This window comes from Artibeus jamaicensis, unplaced genomic scaffold (assembly GCF_021234435.1).
Source record: "Artibeus jamaicensis isolate MK-2021 breed Jamaican fruit bat unplaced genomic scaffold, CSHL_Jam_final contig_373, whole genome shotgun sequence".
Lineage (NCBI taxonomy): Eukaryota > Metazoa > Chordata > Mammalia > Chiroptera > Phyllostomidae > Artibeus > Artibeus jamaicensis.
In genome coordinates, this window is record NW_026521807.1 from 2,813,714 (window position 1) to 2,835,920 (window position 22,207).

At 37.4% G+C, this 22,207-nt stretch overlaps 1 protein-coding gene and 1 pseudogene across 2 annotated transcripts in view; one reads left to right on the forward strand and one right to left on the reverse strand.

Moving 5' to 3' along the window:
- Positions 1-22,207, reverse strand: part of AP3B1 (adaptor related protein complex 3 subunit beta 1) — a 262,282-nt gene that overhangs the window by 222,464 nt on the left and 17,611 nt on the right. The window contains exon 2 of one of the 2 annotated variants that reach the window (XM_053664477.1): positions 10,126-10,201. In XM_053664477.1, coding sequence (XP_053520452.1) covers positions 10,126-10,201 — 76 coding nt within the window. Of the gene's footprint in view, positions 1-9,757; positions 9,777-10,125; positions 10,202-22,207 lie in introns of those variants that run through there. The other variant, XM_053664478.1, reaches the window with a different exon arrangement.
- On the forward strand, positions 18,709-20,269 carry LOC119048170 (60S ribosomal protein L18a-like; annotated as a pseudogene).

Here is a 22,207-nt window from a genome sequence, read left to right on the forward strand (position 1 = left end):
TATTTCACTCAGCAAAATGCTTTCCAGTTCCATCCATGCTGTTGCAAAGGGTAGGAGCTCCTTCTTTCTTTCAGCTGCACAGAATTCCATTGTGTATATGTACCATAGTTTTTTATTTAATTATTTTTCAAGTACAGTTTTCTGTCTTTTACTCACATCCCAGTCCACCCCCACCTGCTCCCCACCTCCCTCCCATTCCACCCCCTTTAGCTGTTGTCCATGTGTCCTTTATACTAGTTCCTCTAAATCCCTCCCCTTTTGCCCCTGAAATTTCCTCCCCTCTCCCCTCTATGATCTCACCTTTAACAGGAAGCTAAACAGCAAAACAAACAAGCAAGCAAAATAAAAACAAAGACACTGAAATAGAGAACAAGGGGATAGTGACCAGAGGGGAGAGGGAAGAAAATTTAAGGGGAAAAAGGGGGAGGGATTTGGAGGAACAAATAGGAAGGACACACGGATGAGAACTAAGGGGGGTGGAAATGGGATGGAAGAAACAGACAAAAAACTGTACTTGAAAAATAACTATATAAAAATTTTTTTAAAAAGTAATTCTTTTTTCCTTAGCCTTACTTCATAGGTTCCCCGACTTCTCCAACCACTAGTTTTCAAAGTTTCCTTCACCAAGTCCTCTCTCTCCACCCACTAAAGTTATGTACACCACCATCTTTTCAGACTAGAGTATTCTACAATTTCTGAAATTCCTAAGATTTCATTCATCCTCATGACTTAACTCTATGGGGATCAACTCCACAGACTCCAGCCCTAACTGAGTATTAGTTCTACTTCTCTAACTGGACATCACTAGATGACTCTCTTATCCCAAACTTGCTATGCCTAAAACCAAACTCATTTCTCATGATAAAATGGTACAATTTTCTCTGCTAAAATTTCCTACTTCCACCAATTCTCCCCAAAACTGTAATACCAAACATATCAAACAATTATGCCAAAAACCAAAGAATTATCCTGGTCTCTTATAACTAGGACTTGTGATTCCTTCGTACATTCAAGCTCATCCCTTCTTACTGCTACTTCCTAGCACAGGTCAGTACCACCTCACAAAGGGCTTTTCCCAGTCTCCTCCTCCTATCCATAGTGGACAGTACTGAGAGGTTAAGCCTGGCTCAAAGTTTTCATAAGCCCCTGATTGCCTCAGAGTTCAAACTACTTCACTTAATGTTCAAATATCCTCACACTTTGCCCTAATTAAGCTCATCAGCCGTTATGGTTTTACATCAATGCTATTACCAAAGTGAACCGATCTACTTACTCCCTACTAGAATATTCTCTCGCTCCTCTATGCCTATGCTCATATGAGGGAGGACCCCCAAAAACCTGGAATTTATTTATTAAAAATAATGTATTTATTCTTACACTTTCAAACTTCAGTCACCTGCAGTACACCTATCAAGACTTTTTTTTTTCCACTGCTCAGAACAGTTTATGAACTCATTGATTGTGGTGCCTCTAAGTGCTTCTGACATTTTTCTTTTACCTCTTCCACATTGGCAAAACATTTTCCTTTGAGAACTTTTTTCATCCAGGGAAACAAAAAAAAGTAGCTTGGGGCAAGATCAGGTGAATAGGGAGGGTAGGGCAGGGGGTCATGCTGTTTTTGGTCAAAAAATGCTGAACACTCAGTGTGGTGTGGGCAGGTGCACTTGTAAATCATCCATCATGAAATGGGCCAAGTGTGTTGAGTCTTCAAAAAAAATTCATTGAAGTCAAACACAGCCTCTCACAATGCCAACTGATACACTGCAGATGGGTTCCTAGAACACCCACCTAACAGAGGAAGCCTGTACTACAAGGGGCCTGCCCACTAGAAGGTCAGCCCAGATTTCTGGGGGCCCCCCTTGTATCATGACTCCAACCCAATTCTTTTTACTTTTCTGTGTTCTAACCTTCTATGTAGAGCATCATCAAATTCTAATCATTTTCCCTTATAGAGCCATCTACTAACATTTAGTTCATTATGGCACCCAAGCCTAATTTCCTCTAAAATTTGTCAAATATTACTTTTCATTTGGATTTCTAGTGTGTTTTTATTTTCATTTACTTCAGTTTTATGTGTACTTGTATTCTTCTTTCAGTCTCATTCTCAGAATATGTTTTTATGTATTTTAAGCCTAGACTTTGGTAGCCACAAACAAAGTTTTTAAGTAAAGGATTATTTTTTGAAAAGGATGCTTTATGAATTACACACCATATCTAAGAAACAATCAAAGAAGACACAAGGTATTCATTTTATCTATTTATGACAAATGTTTAATAGATACTTTTTTCTTTTTTATTTTTTATTGATTATGCTGTTACAGTTGTTCTATTCCCCCCTTCATTCCCCTCCACCCTACCCCCCCATTACCCCCCTTTAGTTTATGACCATGTGTCTCAAGTCCTTTAGATTCTATATTTCCCATGCTATTCTTGCCCCCCCCAATCTATTTTCTATCTACTGTCTATGCTACTTATTTTCTGTACCTTCTCTCCCCTTCCCCTCCTCCCACTTCCCTGTTGCTAACCCTCCTTGAGATCTTCATTTCTATGTTTCCACTCCTGATCTAGCTGTCCTTTTAGTTTGCTTTCGTTTTAGGTGTGGTTGTTAATAACTGTGAGTTTGTTGTCCTTTCACTGTTCATGTTTCTTTAACTTCTTTTTCTTAGATAAGTCCCTTTAACATTTCATATAATAAGGGCTTGGTGATGATGAACTCCTTGAATTTGATCTTATCTGAGAAGCACTTTATCTGCCCTTCCATTTTAAATGAAAGTTTTGCTGGATAGAGCAATCTTGGTTGTAGGTCTTTAGATTTCATGACTTGGAATACCTCTTTCCAGCCCCTTCTTGCCTGTAAGGTCTCTTTTGAGAAATCCGCTGACAGTCTGTTGGGGACTCCTTTGTAGGTGACTGTCCCCTTAGCTCTTGCTGCTTCTAGGATTCTCTCCTTCATTTTAATCTTGGCTAATGTAATTACGATGTGCCTTGGTGTGTTCCTTCTTGGGTCCAACTTCTTTGGTACTCTCTGAGCTTCCTGGATTTCCTGGAAGTCTATTATTTCCTTTGCCAGATTGAGGAAATTCTCCTTTATTATTTGTTTAAATAAGTTTTCCACTGGTGGCTGTGCCTTTCCCCCTTCTGGTACCCCTATAATTTGGATGTTGGAGCGTTTAAAGATGTCCTGGAGGTTCCTAAGACTCTCCTCATTTCTTTGAATTCTTGCTTCTTGACTCTTTTCTGTTTGGCCATTATTTGCTTTCTTCTGGTCCACTCCATTGATTTGAGTCCCAGTTTCCTTTTCATTGCTATTGGTGTCCTGTGCAATTCCATTCATTTCAATTAGTTTCGCCTTCATATATTTGTCTAATTTGTCCGTATAATCAACCAGTTCTGTGAGGATCCTGATCACCAATGTTTTAAACTGTGCGTCTGTGAGTTTTGCTATTTCTTCAATGCTTAGATCTATTGGCTCTGGGGCTCTGAGATCCTCCTGCGCCATTCTTGGTCTGTTCGGGCCCTTTAAGTGTGAGAAGCGGCGCCTTGGATTCCCAGGTCGCTGGGTTGTGACGCTGTATGTGGGGGCGTGGCCAGAGCGGGGAAATGGCGACCCCCTCTGCTGCTTCACACAGCTGGGTGCGGAGGAGCAGAGCCTTAGGTGGTTCACCTGGGCCAGGCCACTCAGAGTCGCTGGGTTATGACGCTGTATGTGGAGGTGGGGTCAGAGCAGGGAAATGGCGGCGCCCTCCACTGCCGCTTGCCGTGGGGACCTGCCGGCCCGTCCAACCGCCCACTCCCTCGCCTGTCCACCCGCGCACAAATGCGCGACCTCAGTCAACACGCAGCCCCGGGCCGGCTGTCTCCCCTGCGGTCGCTCGCCTGGTCGCTCGCTGGGTCGCTCACTAGGTCTGACCCTGCGCCTGGATTCCGCGGGCCTGAGTGTGTCTGGCCGAGTCCTCCTGTGCAACCCTGCTCTGCCAGCTGCTGGTTTCGCCCCTTACCGGTCAGGCTGAAGAATTTGTTGTTAACGGACTTCTGAAAAGTTCAATTTTCCGTGTTCTGGCTGTGTTTTCTGTTGCTAATATTTAGTTTTCTCTAATCTTGGTTGTGTGAGAAGGCACGGCACATCCACCTATGCCTCCATCTTGGCGGAAGTGATACTTTTTTTTACTGTGTGATATTTTAAGCATTATAACCTCAGGTAGCAATTTCTCAGAAGACCTATTTAGAAGACAGCTTTAAAATACTCTACCACAAGCTACTCTTTTCACACTGTTTCCTTACCTGTGATATTATTTGAGTATTTTATAAAATATGCTGAGTAACACTAAAGTTTCACAAAATGCCACAGCTAAAAAATCTTTATATGATATTCTCACCTCTCTCAATGTCCTCATCTGTAAAGTAGGAAGAGAGTGACTAAATGTTCTCTAGGGCCCCTTCAGTTATTCAACGATTACTTAAAGTAAGAGATCCTATCCTACTGTATCCTATCCTAAGGCTTCCTCCACTTCATTCTACCCAATGCTATTCAAAAGGATGTTAATACCTGAGAGAAGGAGAAAAAAAACCTATAGTCAAAGTCATTCACTAAACTAATTAAAATGAAGGAAAATGCACAGGAAACCAATAGTGATGGAAAGGAAACTGGAACTCAAATCAAGGGAGTGGACAAGAAAGAAGAAAAAAATGACCAAACAGAAAAGAATGAAGAAACAAGAATTCAAAAAAATGAGGAGAGGCCCAGGAACCTTCAGGACATCTTTAAATGCTCCAACATCCGAATTACAGGGGTACCAGACAGGCAAGAGGAAGAGCGACAAGTGGAAAACTTATCTGAACAAATAATAAAGGAGAACTTCCCCAATCTGGCAAAGGAAATGGACTTCCAGGAAATCCAGGAAGCTCAGAGAGTCCCAAAGAAGTTGGACTCAAGAAGGAACACACCAAGGTACATCATTATTACATTAGCCAGGATTAAAATGAAGCAGAGAATCCTAGAAGCAGCAAGAGATAAGGGGACAGTCACCTACAAAAGAGTTCCCATCAGACTGTCAGCTGATTTCTCAAAAGAGACCTCACAGGCAAGAAGGGACTGCAAAGAAGTATTCCAAGTCATGAAATCCAAAGACCTACATCCAAGATTGCTCTACCCAGCAAAGCTTTCATTTAGAATGAAAAGGCAGATAAAGTGCTTCTCAGATAAGATCAAATTCAAGGAGTTCATCATCACCAAGCCCTTGTTCTATGAAATGTTAAAGGGACTTACCTAAGAAAAAGAAGATAAAAAACATGAACAGTGAAAGGACAGCAAACTCACAGTTATTAACAACCACACCTAAAACAAAAGCAAACTAAGAGGACAGCTAGATCAGGAGCAGAACCATAGAAATGAAGATCACATGGAGGGTTAGCAACAGAGGAGTGGGAGGAGGAGAAAAGGGGAGAAGGTACAGAGAATAAGTAGCATAGGCGGTAGGTCGAAAACAGATAGGGATGGGGGGAGGGCAAGAATAGTATGGAAAATATAGAATCTAAAGAACTTGAGACATGTGGACATAAACTAAAGGGGGGGAAATGGTGGGGGAGGAGGTGTGCAGGGTGGAGGGGAATGAAGGGGGGAAATAGAACAACTGTAATGGCATAATCAATAAAATATATTTTTAAAAAAGAAAAACAGCAATCAATCAACCAATCAATCAATCAATAAATATCACCTGCCCTGGCTGGTGTGACTCAGTGGATTGAGTGCTGGTCCCCAGTTAGGGGCATGCAAGAGGCAACCAATCAATGTTTCTGCTGCTCTCTTCCTTCCTTCCCCACCTCAATTTAATTAATTAATCAATCAATTAATTCCTGAGGGGTCACTACATACCAGGGGCCGTTTTAGGCTTGAAGGATACACCCAAGAACAAAACACAGTTCTTGCCCACTGGAGCTCACCTTCTACTGGGGGTGCAGGACACGATACCATATATACGTGAAGTGGTAAAAGAGTACTAAGGAGAAAAATAATGGTACATTTGAGATATTTTGGAAAACAATGACCTACCCATTAGTCACCACTTGGGGAATAAGTGGATACAGGATACCCCCTTGCCTAGCATAATTTACCATCTAATCATCAGTGGCCCTAATATTACCTACTACTGAAGTTTAAGATAAATACCTATTTAAGTCCTTTACCCATTTTAATTAGATTGGTTATTTGCTGGCTTGTATGGTTTTTAAAATCTATTCTTATTAGGAACAATTTGAAAATATCCCCTACTTTTTTTAAAGATTTTTATTTATTTATTTATTTTTAGAGAGGGGAAGACAGAGAGAAGGAGCGGGAGAGAAACATCACTGCAACTGCCTCTTGAGAGCCCACCACCAGGGACTGGCCGGCATCCCAGGCACGTACCCTGACTGGTAATTGAACCCAGGACCCTTTGGTTCATAGGCCGGCACTCAATCCACTGTGCTACACCAGCCAGGACCATAATGCAGCTTTATCAATGCAAAACTACAAGAAAACAAAGGAGATAAAAATATTTGAAAATAAAACATAAATCTCTCATAATTTCAAGATGATGTAATTATCTATCAAGAAAATACAAGCAGGGATTCCAAAAAGCTATCAAAGGTTAGAGAGTTCAATGATAAAGCCAAATGCAAAAACACAGGGAAGTCATTTGTTTTCCTACATGCCAATAATAATTTTAAACATATATTTAAGGGGACCATTCATAATGGTAACCAAGATTTTAAAATACACAGGAATGCCTCTAAATAGGAATGCACAAGATTTCCATGATGAAAACTATAAACTACAAATATAATGCCACTGAAAGTCAGAAAAAGGGAAAGGAGAAATGAATATATACATTCCATATTATCCTAACCAAAATTCAAAAATAATTTTTAGTAGAACTTGACAATTTGGCTCTAAAATCTGGCTCTAAATTTGTCTGAGGATGAAACTTTTACTTTTTATACCTCAATACTATTTGAAAATTTACAAATGTGTACTTATATCACTTTATTATAAAAAAATTTTTCCAGGTTACTGAGATATGTAAACACTGTGTAAGTTTAAAGTGCCAAAAGGTACATGAGAAGATGGTCAGCATCGCTAATCGTCAGGGAAATGCCAACTGAATCTATGAGTTGTCACCTCAAGTCTATGAGAATGACTATCATCAAAAAAAAAAGAAAGAAAAAGAGAGAAACAGCGAGTATGGGTTAGGATGTGGAGAAAAGGGAAGCCTTGTGCATTGCTGGTGAGAATGTAAACTGGTACAGTCACCGTGGAAAAAAGTATAGAGTTTTCTCAATACTTTTGAACAATGACATTCCTAGAGATCCAGCAATTACATTCCTGGGAATAAAGCCTAAGAAAATAAAATCACTAATTCAAAGAGATACCTGTACTCTCAAGTTCACTGCAGCATTATTCACCATAGCCAAGATATAGATACAACCTAAACGTCTTTTCAAGAGATGAATGGCTTAACATATGTGATACACACAGACACGCACACACATATATATGTTCATTGTACATATATATGAATAGCATCGAATAATATGAATACTACGTATAATATTCACCCACGAGAAAGAAGGAAATCTTGCCATTTGTTGACACATGGATAGATCATCTTGAGGCCATTATGCAAAGTGAAAAAATAATTAATTACTTATCATTTTCCTACAGTTAAAAGACTAAGTTTGAAATTCACCCTTATACAAACTTCCTGACGAGAGACAGTCTATAACTAATAGGCATATATAGTTGTATCTTCTTTATGATAGATTTATTTACAGTTAAACTATATTTATGATAAATAATCCAGATTATGAGAACAGTGATTTTTATTTATCAGTTTAAAAGAGGAATGACAAAAAGTACAACATTTTCAGATTTAGGAATTTCAACAGTATCTTCAGATTTAGTAAAATAATTTACCTTTTTAGGAAGTAAAAGCCAAAAATGAATGAAATAATTAAGAGAAGTACTTGCTTTACGTGGTAGTCTAGGACTGTAACCTACAGGAATACAAACTAAAAACAAAGCAATCTGGCAATCAATTATAAAGTTACAAATGATCTGTGACTCCTAAAAATTCTGTAAAAACACTAAAACTTTATTTCTGTCAGTTATAAGTACACAGAAAAATGAAAATAGTAAAACTAACATCTATTTAGTGCAGTATAATTTAGAACATTAGAGACAGCATTAACTAAGTGTAGTCTGAATGGCCTGGCCTTTTTACCATTTAACTTAAGATCCTGAGCAATCTCTTCTACTCCTTGGTAGATTACCAAACTCCTTTTCAAATTCGGATTTCCTTTCGACATTTCGTCCTTTGCACTTTCACTGTCATGAATTATGTGAAGTTTGTAGGCAGTACCACTTCCTCTAGTGTATCTCCATCCTTTTCATCACAACTGGCTTCCTCATTTGCATGGAAAAGTCACCGGCACTAAGTTCCTCCAGCTACATATTTGGAGTCTCTCGCTCGAACAGTGGCAGTGAGACCATTCCCTCAGTCAGCTATTCTGGTGTAACTCCATGTACAGTCTATGATTTTAATTTCCCAAGTTATCATTTCTTTGCTGCATTTTCATTTCATCTTTATTAACCAAATCCCTCTTTCAATTATTGATTTTTGTAAAATATCAAGTGGGTTTCTCCTTGGAAAACAAGAAGAAAACACAACTACATGCTATATGCATGAACTGGCCAAAATGCAGTGCCCAATCACTAAAAAACTGTGAAAGAAGTGACATAACTTTTCACTGATTGTGATGGACATTTGTTATCCACATACTGAGTTGTGGATTGAAGAGTTGATGGTGAAGGTTATACAGATGCAATTACTACATCAGTATACCACAATAACTGAAATTTTAACCATGTTGTTGGGGGACTGGGAGACTGCATTATTTAAGCACATACAACTGCCATGTGATGCAAGAACTACCTGTCCATAAATGCAGCATAACATCAACAAATGAAAAATTTACAAAAGAATCTTCCCCCTACATTACCAAATAACATAAACCTGAATGTAACAATCAAGTAATTTATAGGTGTTTTACAGGTACTGTGAGTCCTTGAGTCTTATATTTGGGTTTCATAACTCACCTCTTAACAGAACATACTGATATCCATAATCATCTTTCATAAATGGGATTTGGACTTTGATATTTTAAGAAAGAAGATTTCAAGCTCCCACATGGTGGCAGTTGTGTTTTCATCTTATTACAATAGAGTTTATTTGTGCAACTATACAATTTTATTACATTTTGACCTTACATAAAAATGTATAGAAAATAAAATGGGCAATGGTGGACAAAAAGCATAGTAGTAATGAAAAAGACAAGTTTTGTGCATGTAACTGCACTGAACTGAACTAGTTCTGTAAAACAGTTTCACAGAACCATTAAGCATTAGACAGTCACTACATGATGACAGTTTTTTTCACTCTGAATGTAAAAAACCAAATACAAAGAGGGCAAGTGCAACACAACTTGCAAAAATATTTTATTAATGATTTTAAAAATAATTAGGAATTGCATTATATTTTTAGCTCTCTGATGACAGAAACCCCCAACTAATATTAGCCCATTGTATGGATTTTGCATTGCAAGTGAAAACTGGACAACGCTTTTATGTTTACTAATACTCATTAGAAGCTCTATGCTACTAAATTGAATAAAACATTTCTATTGGAATTAATGTAACTTAAAACACAGAAAGCATACTCACAATTTTTAAGTCATATAATGACAAAAAAAATCCATTAGCTAATTAATATCCCTCTTTGTAGGAAGTCAAAATATTGCTGTATATAATCTGTCCTCAAAATGATTAGTGCTCTTTATCTCATAGGAGAAGTATCTTGATATTAAGAGATAGGGAAATCAAAACACAGAAAAGACAGAATTAGAACTCATATTTCTGAATTTTAACACTTCAGTATTTCTTACAAAACACTTTAGATACAAAGTTCTAAGTTAACACAGAAAGGCAGATGGCATGTTCAATTTGATATTTAACATTATATTTAATATGTATATTTAATACAATCAATACATGTTCATTTTCCAAAAGTCAAAATGATCCATTTTACTTACTCCAACAATCCGTTTCATTGCATCCAATTTAGCAGAATCTTTGTTGCTCTCCAACATCTGCTTTAGATCTTCATTCCTATACAAAAGAAAAGTCCATATTTAGATTTTCACATTATACAGCTATTAAAATATATCATTTTCATAGGAATTAGAAATATGATAGACAATGTTAAATAACTTCATTCTTATTTATAATTTAATATGTATTTCCTGTCTTAACCCTACAAAATCATAGGAAGGCTTACTTTTATCTAATTAAAAACACAACTGGGATATATCTAAACAGTAGAGACAGTAATATATAAAAACTACATCTGAGGATATACAATTACCAAATAGTAAATAACTACAAATGTTCACTGTAATGAATTTACTACCCTTTCTTAAAACATGTCAGACTCTTTCACATTGAAAAAGGGGAAAAATTAGTATTACCACATATGAGGTTTCTTCTTTTAACTTTTTGTTATTTACCTATTTTATTTAATGAGCATGTATACTTTTTATAAATGAAAAACCTAAACGCTAAACTTTATAGGAACTAATTTCCTAGAAAAAGTGTGATTACACATATGCATGTCAAAAAAACAAAGAAAATTCATTTTCTCATTTCTGATCCTCTTTACTTTTTCCCAAGAGTTCTCCATCATTCTTCTCCATCAGTGCTACCCTCAGAGAGAAGTGAGCAGTGAAGAATAATGAACTGCCAGTTTTTAACAAGTCCCAACCTCTAAAACCAGTTCTATCTTTTTCATGGCCTAAGGAAACTTATTTCTTCTGCTCTGAGACACCAGAGTCCCTCCCCACCACCATTAGGTCCTGACACACTCTCCAAAACTACAAACAAGAGAACAGGGGCCCAATATTACAGCCAAACGGTTTGCTCTCTGTGTTTACAGAAAAGATAGTCTTCAACAACAAATATAAGTATCTTTTGTCCTGACACGGGCAGAGTAATAATAACTTTGAGGTTCAGAGAAAAGAGACAAGGAAAACCCTAGGAACTATTTCAACCTGATGTGATATTCAACTTCTCACAGACATGTCATAACAATTCTAATATAGATTGAACATTTCTTTCCAAACTCCTCTTTGCTTGTTACCAAAGCAATAAAGATTTGAAAGAGTTAGTTAATACCATGACCCCTAGTTTATCCTCATAATATGTTCAGTTGTATTGAGTCATTTTAAGTCTGCCTCCCTCATATGTTAATTCAAACATGGTCTATTAACATGTTATTGCATTAACTTATATTTTTAAAAATTCTCTTTGATAAACATCGAAAGTTGATTCAAATTAATGCTAAATTGGTAATACTTTCATTGCCTCTGCTGAAAACCAATACTTGTTTCAAATATGTATTTTTTTTATTTACCTAGTTCTTCCTTAACTATTTCCCTGTACCTTTCCAACTTTAAGTATTAGGTTACCAACTTTATTTTTACATAAGTGACATCTTGTGGTGTTAAGCGGTATAACCTTTCACGTTCAAAATATTCCTGTTTTTCTACTTTCAAACAAGAGAGAAAACTATGTAACTGGACTGTTAAAGAAAATCTTACTATCAACAGGAAGCCACTCTACTTCAGCACCAACATAAAGCAACAACTAAGTTTTCCAGTTACATATAAGAACTTAGGAGGTAGCAGGACTTTTAGATTTTAAAAATTGCCATTAAAAAATTATAATCTGTAAGTCTTTAAAACCTCCCACTCCATTTAAAGACGGTGTAAATTAAGGAAAATGTTAAGACTGCAGCACTGTACGCTGTATCAGTGCCACTCAAAGTGTGAGCAGAAAAAGCCTGCTGCAGGAACCATCACCAATCCACACACATTTGTTACAATCCCTGAGTTATGCACCGAACTGAGAGCAAGCACACTTAGAAAGCTGACAGAGCAATGAACAGTGTAACTTCATATCTTCCGATCTAAGAAAAACGGGGGCTTGTATTCTGCATGTCTTTTTTCATTTCCTGTAACTTTTTTTTCATCTTCTTAGTAATTTATTTTTTGTTGTACTGTATTTTTCGGACAATAAGACACACCTAGGTTTTAGGGGAAATTTTTTGAAGCAAAAATTACAGTAAAATATTTAATAACATAAGTAACATAGTATTTCACCAATGTAAATGTAAACAGAACTCAACAGCAGCATTAACAACCATTATCCCTCCAAATGCAGTGGGGTGCATCTTATAATCCAAAAAATATGTTGCCTTTACTGAAGCATTCATTCATGATGGACTAAAAATTTAAAAAGACCCTTCATCAGTTTGAGTGCAGTGCTCTACACAGTTACCTTCTTTTTCCTCAAAACACTCACCCAAATTTATACACCATAGAAAGCAACACATGAAACTTAAATCCAGGAATGATGGACTGAAAAATGTGATAAAGAATAGCAAATTCCAATCAGAGACACAGCCCAAACGGATGCATCAAAATCTTTACAGAGGGGAGGGCTGGACGTTTTTCAAGCCCTGTCAAAACTTCTACACGTATAACACGGCACCACACCTCTTCCTGCTTTGAGAACCACTCAAATAAAAGCTGTTCCTATGCCAACTGGTGCACTGTACACATGAATAGGTATGCAGGGAAAAAAGGCTGGTGATAAAAGTCAGAATCCTGCTTTTTCTGTTTGCTATGCAGCTAAAGGGGTAGACCCCTCAGTAAGCTATGTGCACAGTGTGAAAGGTTAGAAACTTTCAGTTCGGTTATGCCATCTTGATGATACTTAGAACCTTGTATAGTTTCTGGCACAAAGCATGCACTAAATAAAACAATAGTTAGTAAAACAGAAAACCCCAGCTACCTAAACATCCATCTATAAATGCTCTAAAAGGAGGAGCCACAAATTATCCAAGTAAAATGCATGAATTTTTCCTATTCTGTTCACTAATTAGGAAGTCTACAATTGCTGTCACTACCTCCTCAACCCTTACTAATCTTTTCTCTCTCACTCCTGTTAAAATTTCTCTCACAAAGGTAACAAATAACTTTCTAATTAAAAAACCCAATACAAAAAACTCATACTTTTACATTATTCCTCCACCTTTGACACAATGACCAATAATTCTCCGTCTTGAAATTCCCTCCTCCATTAGATTCTGTCACTCTATTCTCATCTGGTTTATATTTGCATTTGTGACAAACCAATGAATAAAAATGGCAGAAATCCTTGTGTCCTTACCCTCGGAGTTTTTGTTCTAATAAGTAAAATCATTCAACAAACTTATTAAATAGCTAAAGTATAAGTACTGAGATGATATAAAGGAAAATTAGACCAGGGAAGAGGGAATGCAAAAGGGAAACGAGGAGACAATTTTAAATAGAATGGTCATAGTAGGTTAAGTAAAGAGACATCTGAACAAGAGTTACAAATGAGGATGTTAGCCATGCAGATACTGGGTGGGGGGAGCACTCGAGGCAAAAGAGACAATGAAAGTAGGGTAAATAATACTAAGGACTTTGGTGTTTACGCTGAATTAAATAAGGCACCTCTGGAGGGCTTTGAATAAAAAAGAGTCATGATTATATATGTGTATATACATATATATATGTCATGATCTAATATATTTTATATAGATATATAGATATACAGATATATAGATATATAGATATAGATGATTTACCAAAAGGACTAGAACTTGAGGGGCAAAAAGACAGAAGGAAAAAATGAAATGGTATGTAAAAATCTGTGTACAAACACCCTCAAGTAGTTGGCTACAATTTTCCCAGGGCAAGATTCAGAAAATCCAGCAGCAAACAGGTGGGAGGGAGGTAAATACCTGCAAAGAGAATTCAGCAACCACACACAGCTGTGAAAAGAAAATGGAATTCAAGTATCTCCCAAGTAGAAAAGTCTTGATAAATACCCTGGCTTTCAGTTAAGATCACAGAAGGGCCACGATGAAAGAGTAAGGATATTTTCTAAGAGTATGATAAAAACTGAAATAATCAAGGTCTTACAAAGCCTAAAATTGAGCTTAAACAGGATCAAACTTGTCTACTACTACTCTATCTGCCTGTCTGAAAAACACACAAACCACTTTGGAAGAAAAATATATATCCAGAGCCTCAACAATGTTTTTATCCTAAATATTCAGCATCTAATCAAAATCTAAGATACATGCTAAAAACATGAACAAATGACAAAAAAGAAAGAATGAAACAAGAAACAAACAGATCCATAGGTACCTCAGATACTAGAGTTACTGGGCAGGGATTTTAAAGTAATTACAATTAATATGTTCAGGAAAATATGGACAAAGTAGATGAAATGATAGGGAATATCGACAAAGTAGTATAAACTATACAAAATAACTAAATGGACATCCAGAACTGATAAACACAGTATATGAAATTAAGAATTCACCAGCCCAGACTGGTGTGGCTGAGTCAGGGTTGGGCATTGACCCAAAAACTGGAAGGTCACTGGTTCAATTCCAGGTCAGGGCACATGCCTAGGTTGCAGGCCAGGTACCCAGTTAGGGCCTTGCAAGAGGTAACCAATCAATGTTTCTCTTGCACATCAATGTTTCTCTCCCTCTCCTTATCCCTCTCTGAAAATAAATTGATAATATTTTTATTAACTTTTTGTTGTTGTTCAAGTACAGTTGTCTGCATTTTCCCCCTAGCTCTCTCCCCGCCCCAGCCATCCCCACTTCCCACCCTTGATCCTACCCCTCTTTGGTTTTGTTCATGTGTCCTCTACAGTTGTTCGTGAAAACCCTTCTTCCTTTTCCCCCCATTATCACCTCCCATCTCCTCTCTGGTTACTTTCAGTTTGTTCTTAATCCAGTGTCTCTGGTTATATTTTGCTTGCATGTTTGCTTTGTTGATTAGGTTCTACTTATAGGTGATATCATGATATTTGTCTTACACCACCTGGCTTATTTCACACATAATGCTCTCCATTAACAAATCAGCAAATAACAGTTGTTGGAGAGAATGTGGAGAAAAGGGCACCCTAGTGCACTGTTGGTGGGAATGCAGACTGGTGCAGCCACAATGGAAAACAGTATGGAATTTCCTCAGAAAACTAAAAATGAAACTGCCTTTTGACCTAATAAAAATTTTAAAAGAACTCACCAGATAGGTTTACAGCAAACTAGAAAGAGCAAAAAACAAAATTACTGAACTGGAATGCAGGTAAAAAATATATATATAACTTGAAGCACAAAAGTATAAAAGAATGGAAAACAGAAAGCAACATCAGAGGCATGGGGGATGTAGTCAAAATATCTAAAATACCTCTAACTAGTGTCCCAAAAAGAAAAGAGAGAGAGAAAATGAGACAAAAGCAATATTTCAAGAGATAATGGCTAATAATTTTTCCAGACTGATGAAATGTATAAATCCACTCACTTAAAAATCTTAAGAAAAGGACAAACATAAAACTACACTAAGCACAGCAATCAAACTGCTAAAAATCAAACAGAATGAAAAAAATCTTAAAAGAATGCAGAGTAAAAAAAAAAAAAATCTCCTTAAGGAAAGGGCCAGCAAACCTTTTCTGTAAAGGGCCAGACAGTAAATATTTTAGGTATTACCGGCCATACCATCTGTGATCTAAGTACTCAACTTTACCACTGCAGAGTGACAGCAGCGACAGACAATAAACAAGCATAGCTGTGTTCTAATAAAACTTGACTTATATAAACAGGTCAGCCAAAATTTGCTAACCCCTGCCTTATAAGGACCAACAATAATACTGATGGCTAACTTTTTTTAAAGATTTTATTTATTTATTGTTAGAGGGGAAGGGAAGGAGAGAGGGAGAGAAATATCAATGTATGGTTGCCTCTCATGGGTCCCCCACTGGGAACTGGCCTGCAACCCAGGCATGTGCCTTGACTGGGAATTGAACCTCGATCCTTTGGTTCACAGCCCGCACTCAATCCACTGAGCTACACCAGCCAGGGCTGGTAGCTAACTTTTCAACAGACATTATAAAGGCCAGAAGATAATTAAATAACATCTTTAAAGGAATGAAGGAAAAAAATAATAAAGGTCAACATATAGGCCTGACAGTGTGTGGCTGGGTGTCAACCCGGAAAGCAAAAGGCTGCCAGTTCAATTCTCGGTCAGGGCACATGCCTGGGTTGTGGGTTCAGTCCTTGGTCAGGGGATGTGTGAAAGGCAACCAGCCAATGGTTCTTTCCCTCTCTTTGTCCCTCCCTTCCTCTGTCTCTAAAAGTAAATAAACTATTTTAAAAAGGTCAACATATAATTCTATACCCACTGAAAATATCCTTAGAAACTAAAGGTGAAATAAAGTGGTCTTCAGACTAATAGATGCTGAGGATCTGTCTACAGCCATACCACCGCGAACACGCCCAATCTCCTCCAAAAGCTAATTTGGTGCCAGGACATAAAAGGCTATTATCTTCAAAAAAAGATAATTCTAAATTTATATATGCTCTAAATTTAAAGCTTCCATCTATAAAGCAAAATCTGACAGAACTAAAAGAAGAAAAAACAAATATCCACAATCGTGACTGGCAATTTTGACATACCTTTCTCAGTGAGTGATAGAACAAGCAGACAAAAAACTCAATAAAGATGTAGAAAATTTAAACAACACAATTAACCAACTTAATCTGAGACACACTGGGCACCAGATCCAACAACTACAGAATAGACATTCTTTTTAAGTGCCCATAGAACACTTATCAAAATATAGGCCAAATAAGATCTCAACAAATTTCAAAAGTCTGAAATCGTACAGAGCATGTGAAATTTAACTAGCAATCAATAATAGAAGAATAACTAGAAAATAGCCAGATGTTCAGAAATATAAGCAACACACTGTAAATGATCTATGAGCCACGGAAGAAATCATCAGGGAAATTAAAAAATATTTTAACTAACTAATGAAACTACAACATTTCACAACTCATGAGATGCAGCTAAAGCAGTACTGAAAAAGTAAATTTACATTTCTAAATGCAATATAAAAGATTAAAAATTTCTAAGCTTCCATCTCAAGAAGCTATAAAAAGAATAGCAAATTAAAGTCAAAGAACAAGGAAAAGAAGAATAAAAGGATAATTCAGTCACATAGAAACTAAACTATAATAGAATAAAATCAATAAAACTAAAGGTTAGTATCTACTTCAAATACGTTGTTATAAAGAGACAAGAAAGGCACTTGTCACTGGGCCTAGTACACACATTTATTCAAGATCCACTATGTGTCAAGAAATGTGCTAAGTAGTGGGGTCCCTGACTTCTTGGAACTTATTTTCTGAGTGAGAATTTAAAGGAAAGAGAGTATAAGGGGAATGACAGAAGGAGGAAGAGGAAGGGAAGGAGGAATGGACGAAGGAAGGAAAACATAAAGATAGAAAGACCAGATTAGTACTCAATTAAAAAGAATTAAAATAGGGTAACGCAATAAAGCAAAGATTAAGTGGACACAAAAGATCTCTATGGGTAGGTGATCAAATGAGGTCTCAATTGACAAGAGGGAGCCAACCACAGAAATTCTGCCAAGATAGTAGGGCAGGAATGTACTTGAATATATGAGACCAAAAAAAAGGTCTATGCATGTAGGCTAAGGTTTTCTCACGTACACTAAACTGCATCCAGCCCCATAACAGGCACACAATAAATATCAGTTGAAAGAGTAAATGGATATAGACTATATACTAACATGTTTCTTAAGAGGGATACAGAAAAACTCCAGGCTTTCACTGGATTCTCAAAAGGATCCATGACCCCAGTAAAGGTTAAACCCTAGGCACGTTTTAAAAGCCACGATGCCATACACATACCACCGAAGTCTCCACAAGTACTTGCCAAACCCTCATCAATCCCTTAGAGACTTGTTCTCATGTCAGGCAGCAAGAAGTAGGTTCTACTTTTTCCCAGGCTGTTAGGAATTTTTTCTAGAATGTTGGTACTCATCCTTAAAGTTTCAAAGGAAACCTCACAGAATCACTGAGCCAGTTGAGTTTACATACCCCGAGACAAAAATTAGATGGAACAGACAAAAGTTCTTTTTTACTGTTTAAGAGCACCGTAAATGAAAAATGCCACCTGGGGGAGTCTTAGAAACAACAAAAAATTTATAAACATGAACCAAAAAACTTTACCCTGGCTGACATAGCTCAGTGGATTGAGCACAGGCCTACGAACCACACGATCGCGATTCAATTCCCACTCAGGGCACATGCCTGGGTTGCAGGCCAGTTCCCAGCAGGGGACTCACGAGAGGCAACCACACATTGATGTTTCTCTCCTTCCCTTCCTCTCTAAAGATAAATAAATAAAATAAATAAATAAACTTTTAAAATTTTTGCGCTAAAAAAATGCCATAAACTAACCAAAAATAAATTAATTAATTTGGGATTCATCTGAGAGAAGTTCCAATTTTCTTAAACTGCAAGGGCCCCTTGACTAGTCAATAAGAGCTGATTCAATAGGGAAATGGACAATGGACATTTCAAAGTGTTTCACTGAAAGAATAAAGCAAAACATCTGAGGGAGAAGACTTAATGCACTCACAATTATAAGGACTCAGTGTAATAACAATCTGCACCTATAAAAAATTGGCAAGTATTATGAAATTTGATGGTACCCAGTATTGGAACAGATGTAATAAAAACAGGCTTGACTGTTGGTGCAACCCATCTGGAAGGTAATTTAGCATTATCTGTCATAATTTAAAATATAATGACCTTTGACCTATAAGTCTATGTCTAGAAGTTTTTCATACAAATAGATACATAAGTATACAAAAAGTGCACCCTTCTCTCCCTCTCTCCTTCCCCCCCTTCCCCTCTAAAGATAAATAAATAAAATCTTTAAAAAAAAAAATTATGTTGCAGTATTGCTTATACTCATCAAAAAGTGATATTAATCAAATGCCCCTCAAAACCAGAACCAATGAAATAAAGGGAGGACTTGGAAATATTACACGGTGGTGAAAGAGACTGAAGTACTTTCATATGCTGATTCAAAAAGGCCTCCACGTTATAAGAAGGGAAAAGCAACATACATGCAGGATACCATATATAGTATCATTTGATTTTTTTAATAATTTTCTGGGAAGATGCATACAAACGTGTTCACTGTAGCTATCTCTGAGAGTACAGGAACGTGAGTTATATCCTTTCCATATTTATTTGCCACTAACATGTCTTGCATTTATAGCATATACTTTATTTAGCCACAACTGTAGTATCGTTTTCTAGAACTTATGAAACTATCTAATCTTATTATTACAAAGTCTCGATGAAGCACAGGTGACTATTACTCATATTAAATAGCTAAGAAACTGAAGCTCAAATATTGTAAGTACAACATACAAGTAAAGGATTTTACAATTTATAAGAAATTCTGCCTTTTGTGGGTGGTGGCGAACGGGGAGAGAACGCTGCGAACGCCTCAGGCACGCCGCGAGAGCACAGCTGGTGGGGCCCTGCCAGCCCACCCCAAGTGCCGCTCACCGCCCCTCTACCCCATGCGCATCTTTGTACCGAACGATGTTGTTGCCGAGTCCCTCTTTTGGTACTTTGGGTCTCGGCTGAAGAAGATAAAAAAATCTTCAGGGGAAATCCTCTACTGTGAGCAGGTGTTCAAAAAATTCCCTTTTAGGGTGATTAAATATTATTTCCAATAAATATTAGTTGAAAGAATAAATAAATACAGACTATATACTAGTATTTCTTGAGAGGGATACAGAAAAACTCCAAGTTTCCACTGAATCCTCAAAAGGATTCATGACCCCAATAAAGGTTAAACCCAAGCACGTTTTAAAAACCATGATGCCCTAGGCAGATACCACATACCACACATAGGCACATACCACAGCAGTCTCTTCACCTCAGGGTGAAGGACTCTGGTATCTGCCTGTGCTATGACTCCCGGGGTGGGACCCACAACATGTACGGGGAATACTGGGATGTGACTACCACTGGCGCAGTCACCTAGTGCTACCGAGACATGGGGGCCCAGCACTGTGCCCACACCCATACCATCCAGATCATGAAGGTAGAGGAGATTTCAGCCAGCAAGTGCCGCTGGTGGGCAGTCAAGCAGTTCCAAGATTCTAAGATCAAGTTCCCACTGCCCCACCAGGTGCCAGCACAAGCCGTGCTTCACCATCAAGAGGCCCAACACCCTCTTTTAAATGCAGGGCTTCCCTGTTCCCTGGTCCACCCAAAAAACTCCTCATTTGAAAACTGGGGTGCTCAGAAGAAAAAAAGAAAGAAATTCTAATCTCATATAACTTTTAACTAACGCCTCAAAGAACTAGGGAATGGCAAGTAATTAGACTCGCATTGTTTTGAAAACTGTCCTTCAAATGTATCACATTGTTGTGGATTTCTACTTTAGAGAGAAGAGGAGGGGATTTCTGGTCAAGATGGAGGCCTAGGTAGACATGCCATGCATCCTCATGCACCCATAGAAAGAATTATTTCCAATAAATATTAGTTGAAAGAATAGACAGATATAGACTATATACTAGTATTTCATAAGAAGGATACAGAAAAACTTCCACCATATCTCATATGGTTGACATATGTCGAAACTAGTAACACCCAGAACGTCAGAAAATTGAGCTGTATGGAAGTCCAACAACCAAGGATTTATCTCCAAATGTGCCAACATCCAAATCATAGGGATGCCATAAGGAGAAGAGGAAGAGCCAGACACTGAAAATTTATTTTCAAAAATAATAAAAGAAAACTTCCCTAATTTCATGAAGGAAACAGACATACAAGTCCAGGAAGCACAGAGACTCCCAAATGAGTCGGACACAATGAGGACCACGCCAAGACACATCATAATTAAAATGCCAAATGTTAAAGATAAAGAGAGAATGTTAAAAGCAGCAAGAGAAAAGCAGAGAGTTATCTACAAAGGTGTTCCCATAAGACTGTCAGCTGATTTCTCAAAAGAAACTTTGCAAACTAGAAGGGACTGGCGAGAAGTATTCAAAGTGATAAAACGCAAGGCTCTACAAACCTAGATTACTCTATCCGGCAAAGCTTTCATTTAGAATGGAAAGGCAGATAAAGCGCTTCCCAGATAAGGTAGAACTGAAGGAGTTCATCATGACCAAGCCATTATTACAGAAAATGTTAAAGAAACTTATTTAAGAAAAAGATTAAAACCATGAATTAAAAAGCGACACATTCCACGTTCACAATTATCAACAACTGAATCTTTAAAAAAAAAAAAAAAGAGCAGCAAAAAACCTAAGCTAAGAACAAGAACAGAATCATAGATGTGGAGATCATTTGGAGGGTTATCAGCCAGGAGGAGGTAGGGGGAGAATGAGGTAATGGTGCAGGGATTAAGAAGCATAATCAGTAGGAACAAAACAGAGGGGAGTTAAGAACAGCATAAGAAATGGAAAAACCAAAGAACTTATACAAAGGACCTGTGGACATGAACTAAGAGGTGGGGAGGATTACTTGAAGGGGGGTAGTGCGCAGAGGGGGGCAAAGAGGGAAAAATCGGGACACCTGTAATAGCATAATCAATAAAATATAATTAAATTTTCTTAATTCCTGCTTTAAAGTTCAGTATATTATAAACACACTTTAAGAACTGTAGAGTAATACCTTATAAGTACAAATCTATAACCTACAGTGCCTCAACACTTTCTCCCATATCTATAATCTGCTGCAAGAAAATTATTACTTTTTTCATATATTTGAAATGAAAGAAAACTGATCACTGGCACCATAATATACACTAACCCTAACTATTCTCAATAGCAGCCTAAAACATCTGCGATACACTTCTGCATAAGTCAAAATAAATTTTATCTTCAATGACATTACTCTGACTGTATTTGGTTAACATTATCTCATGTAGATTCATCAGCTCAAAATTAATTAGTATTACAGAATAGTGTATCCCATCCAAACAATTCATCTTTGCTGGCTCACATGCCTCACTGCCGCTGGCGTGCTCCTGCAATAATGGGCCCGGTGCCACAGTAACAGATGGGCATGAACACAGACATGCCAAAGAGTCAGCGTGTGCATCAGGTCTGAGTATTAGCTTATATTTTCCTCTAAGAAATTCATAAACTAGGGTAGAATAAATACAAGTT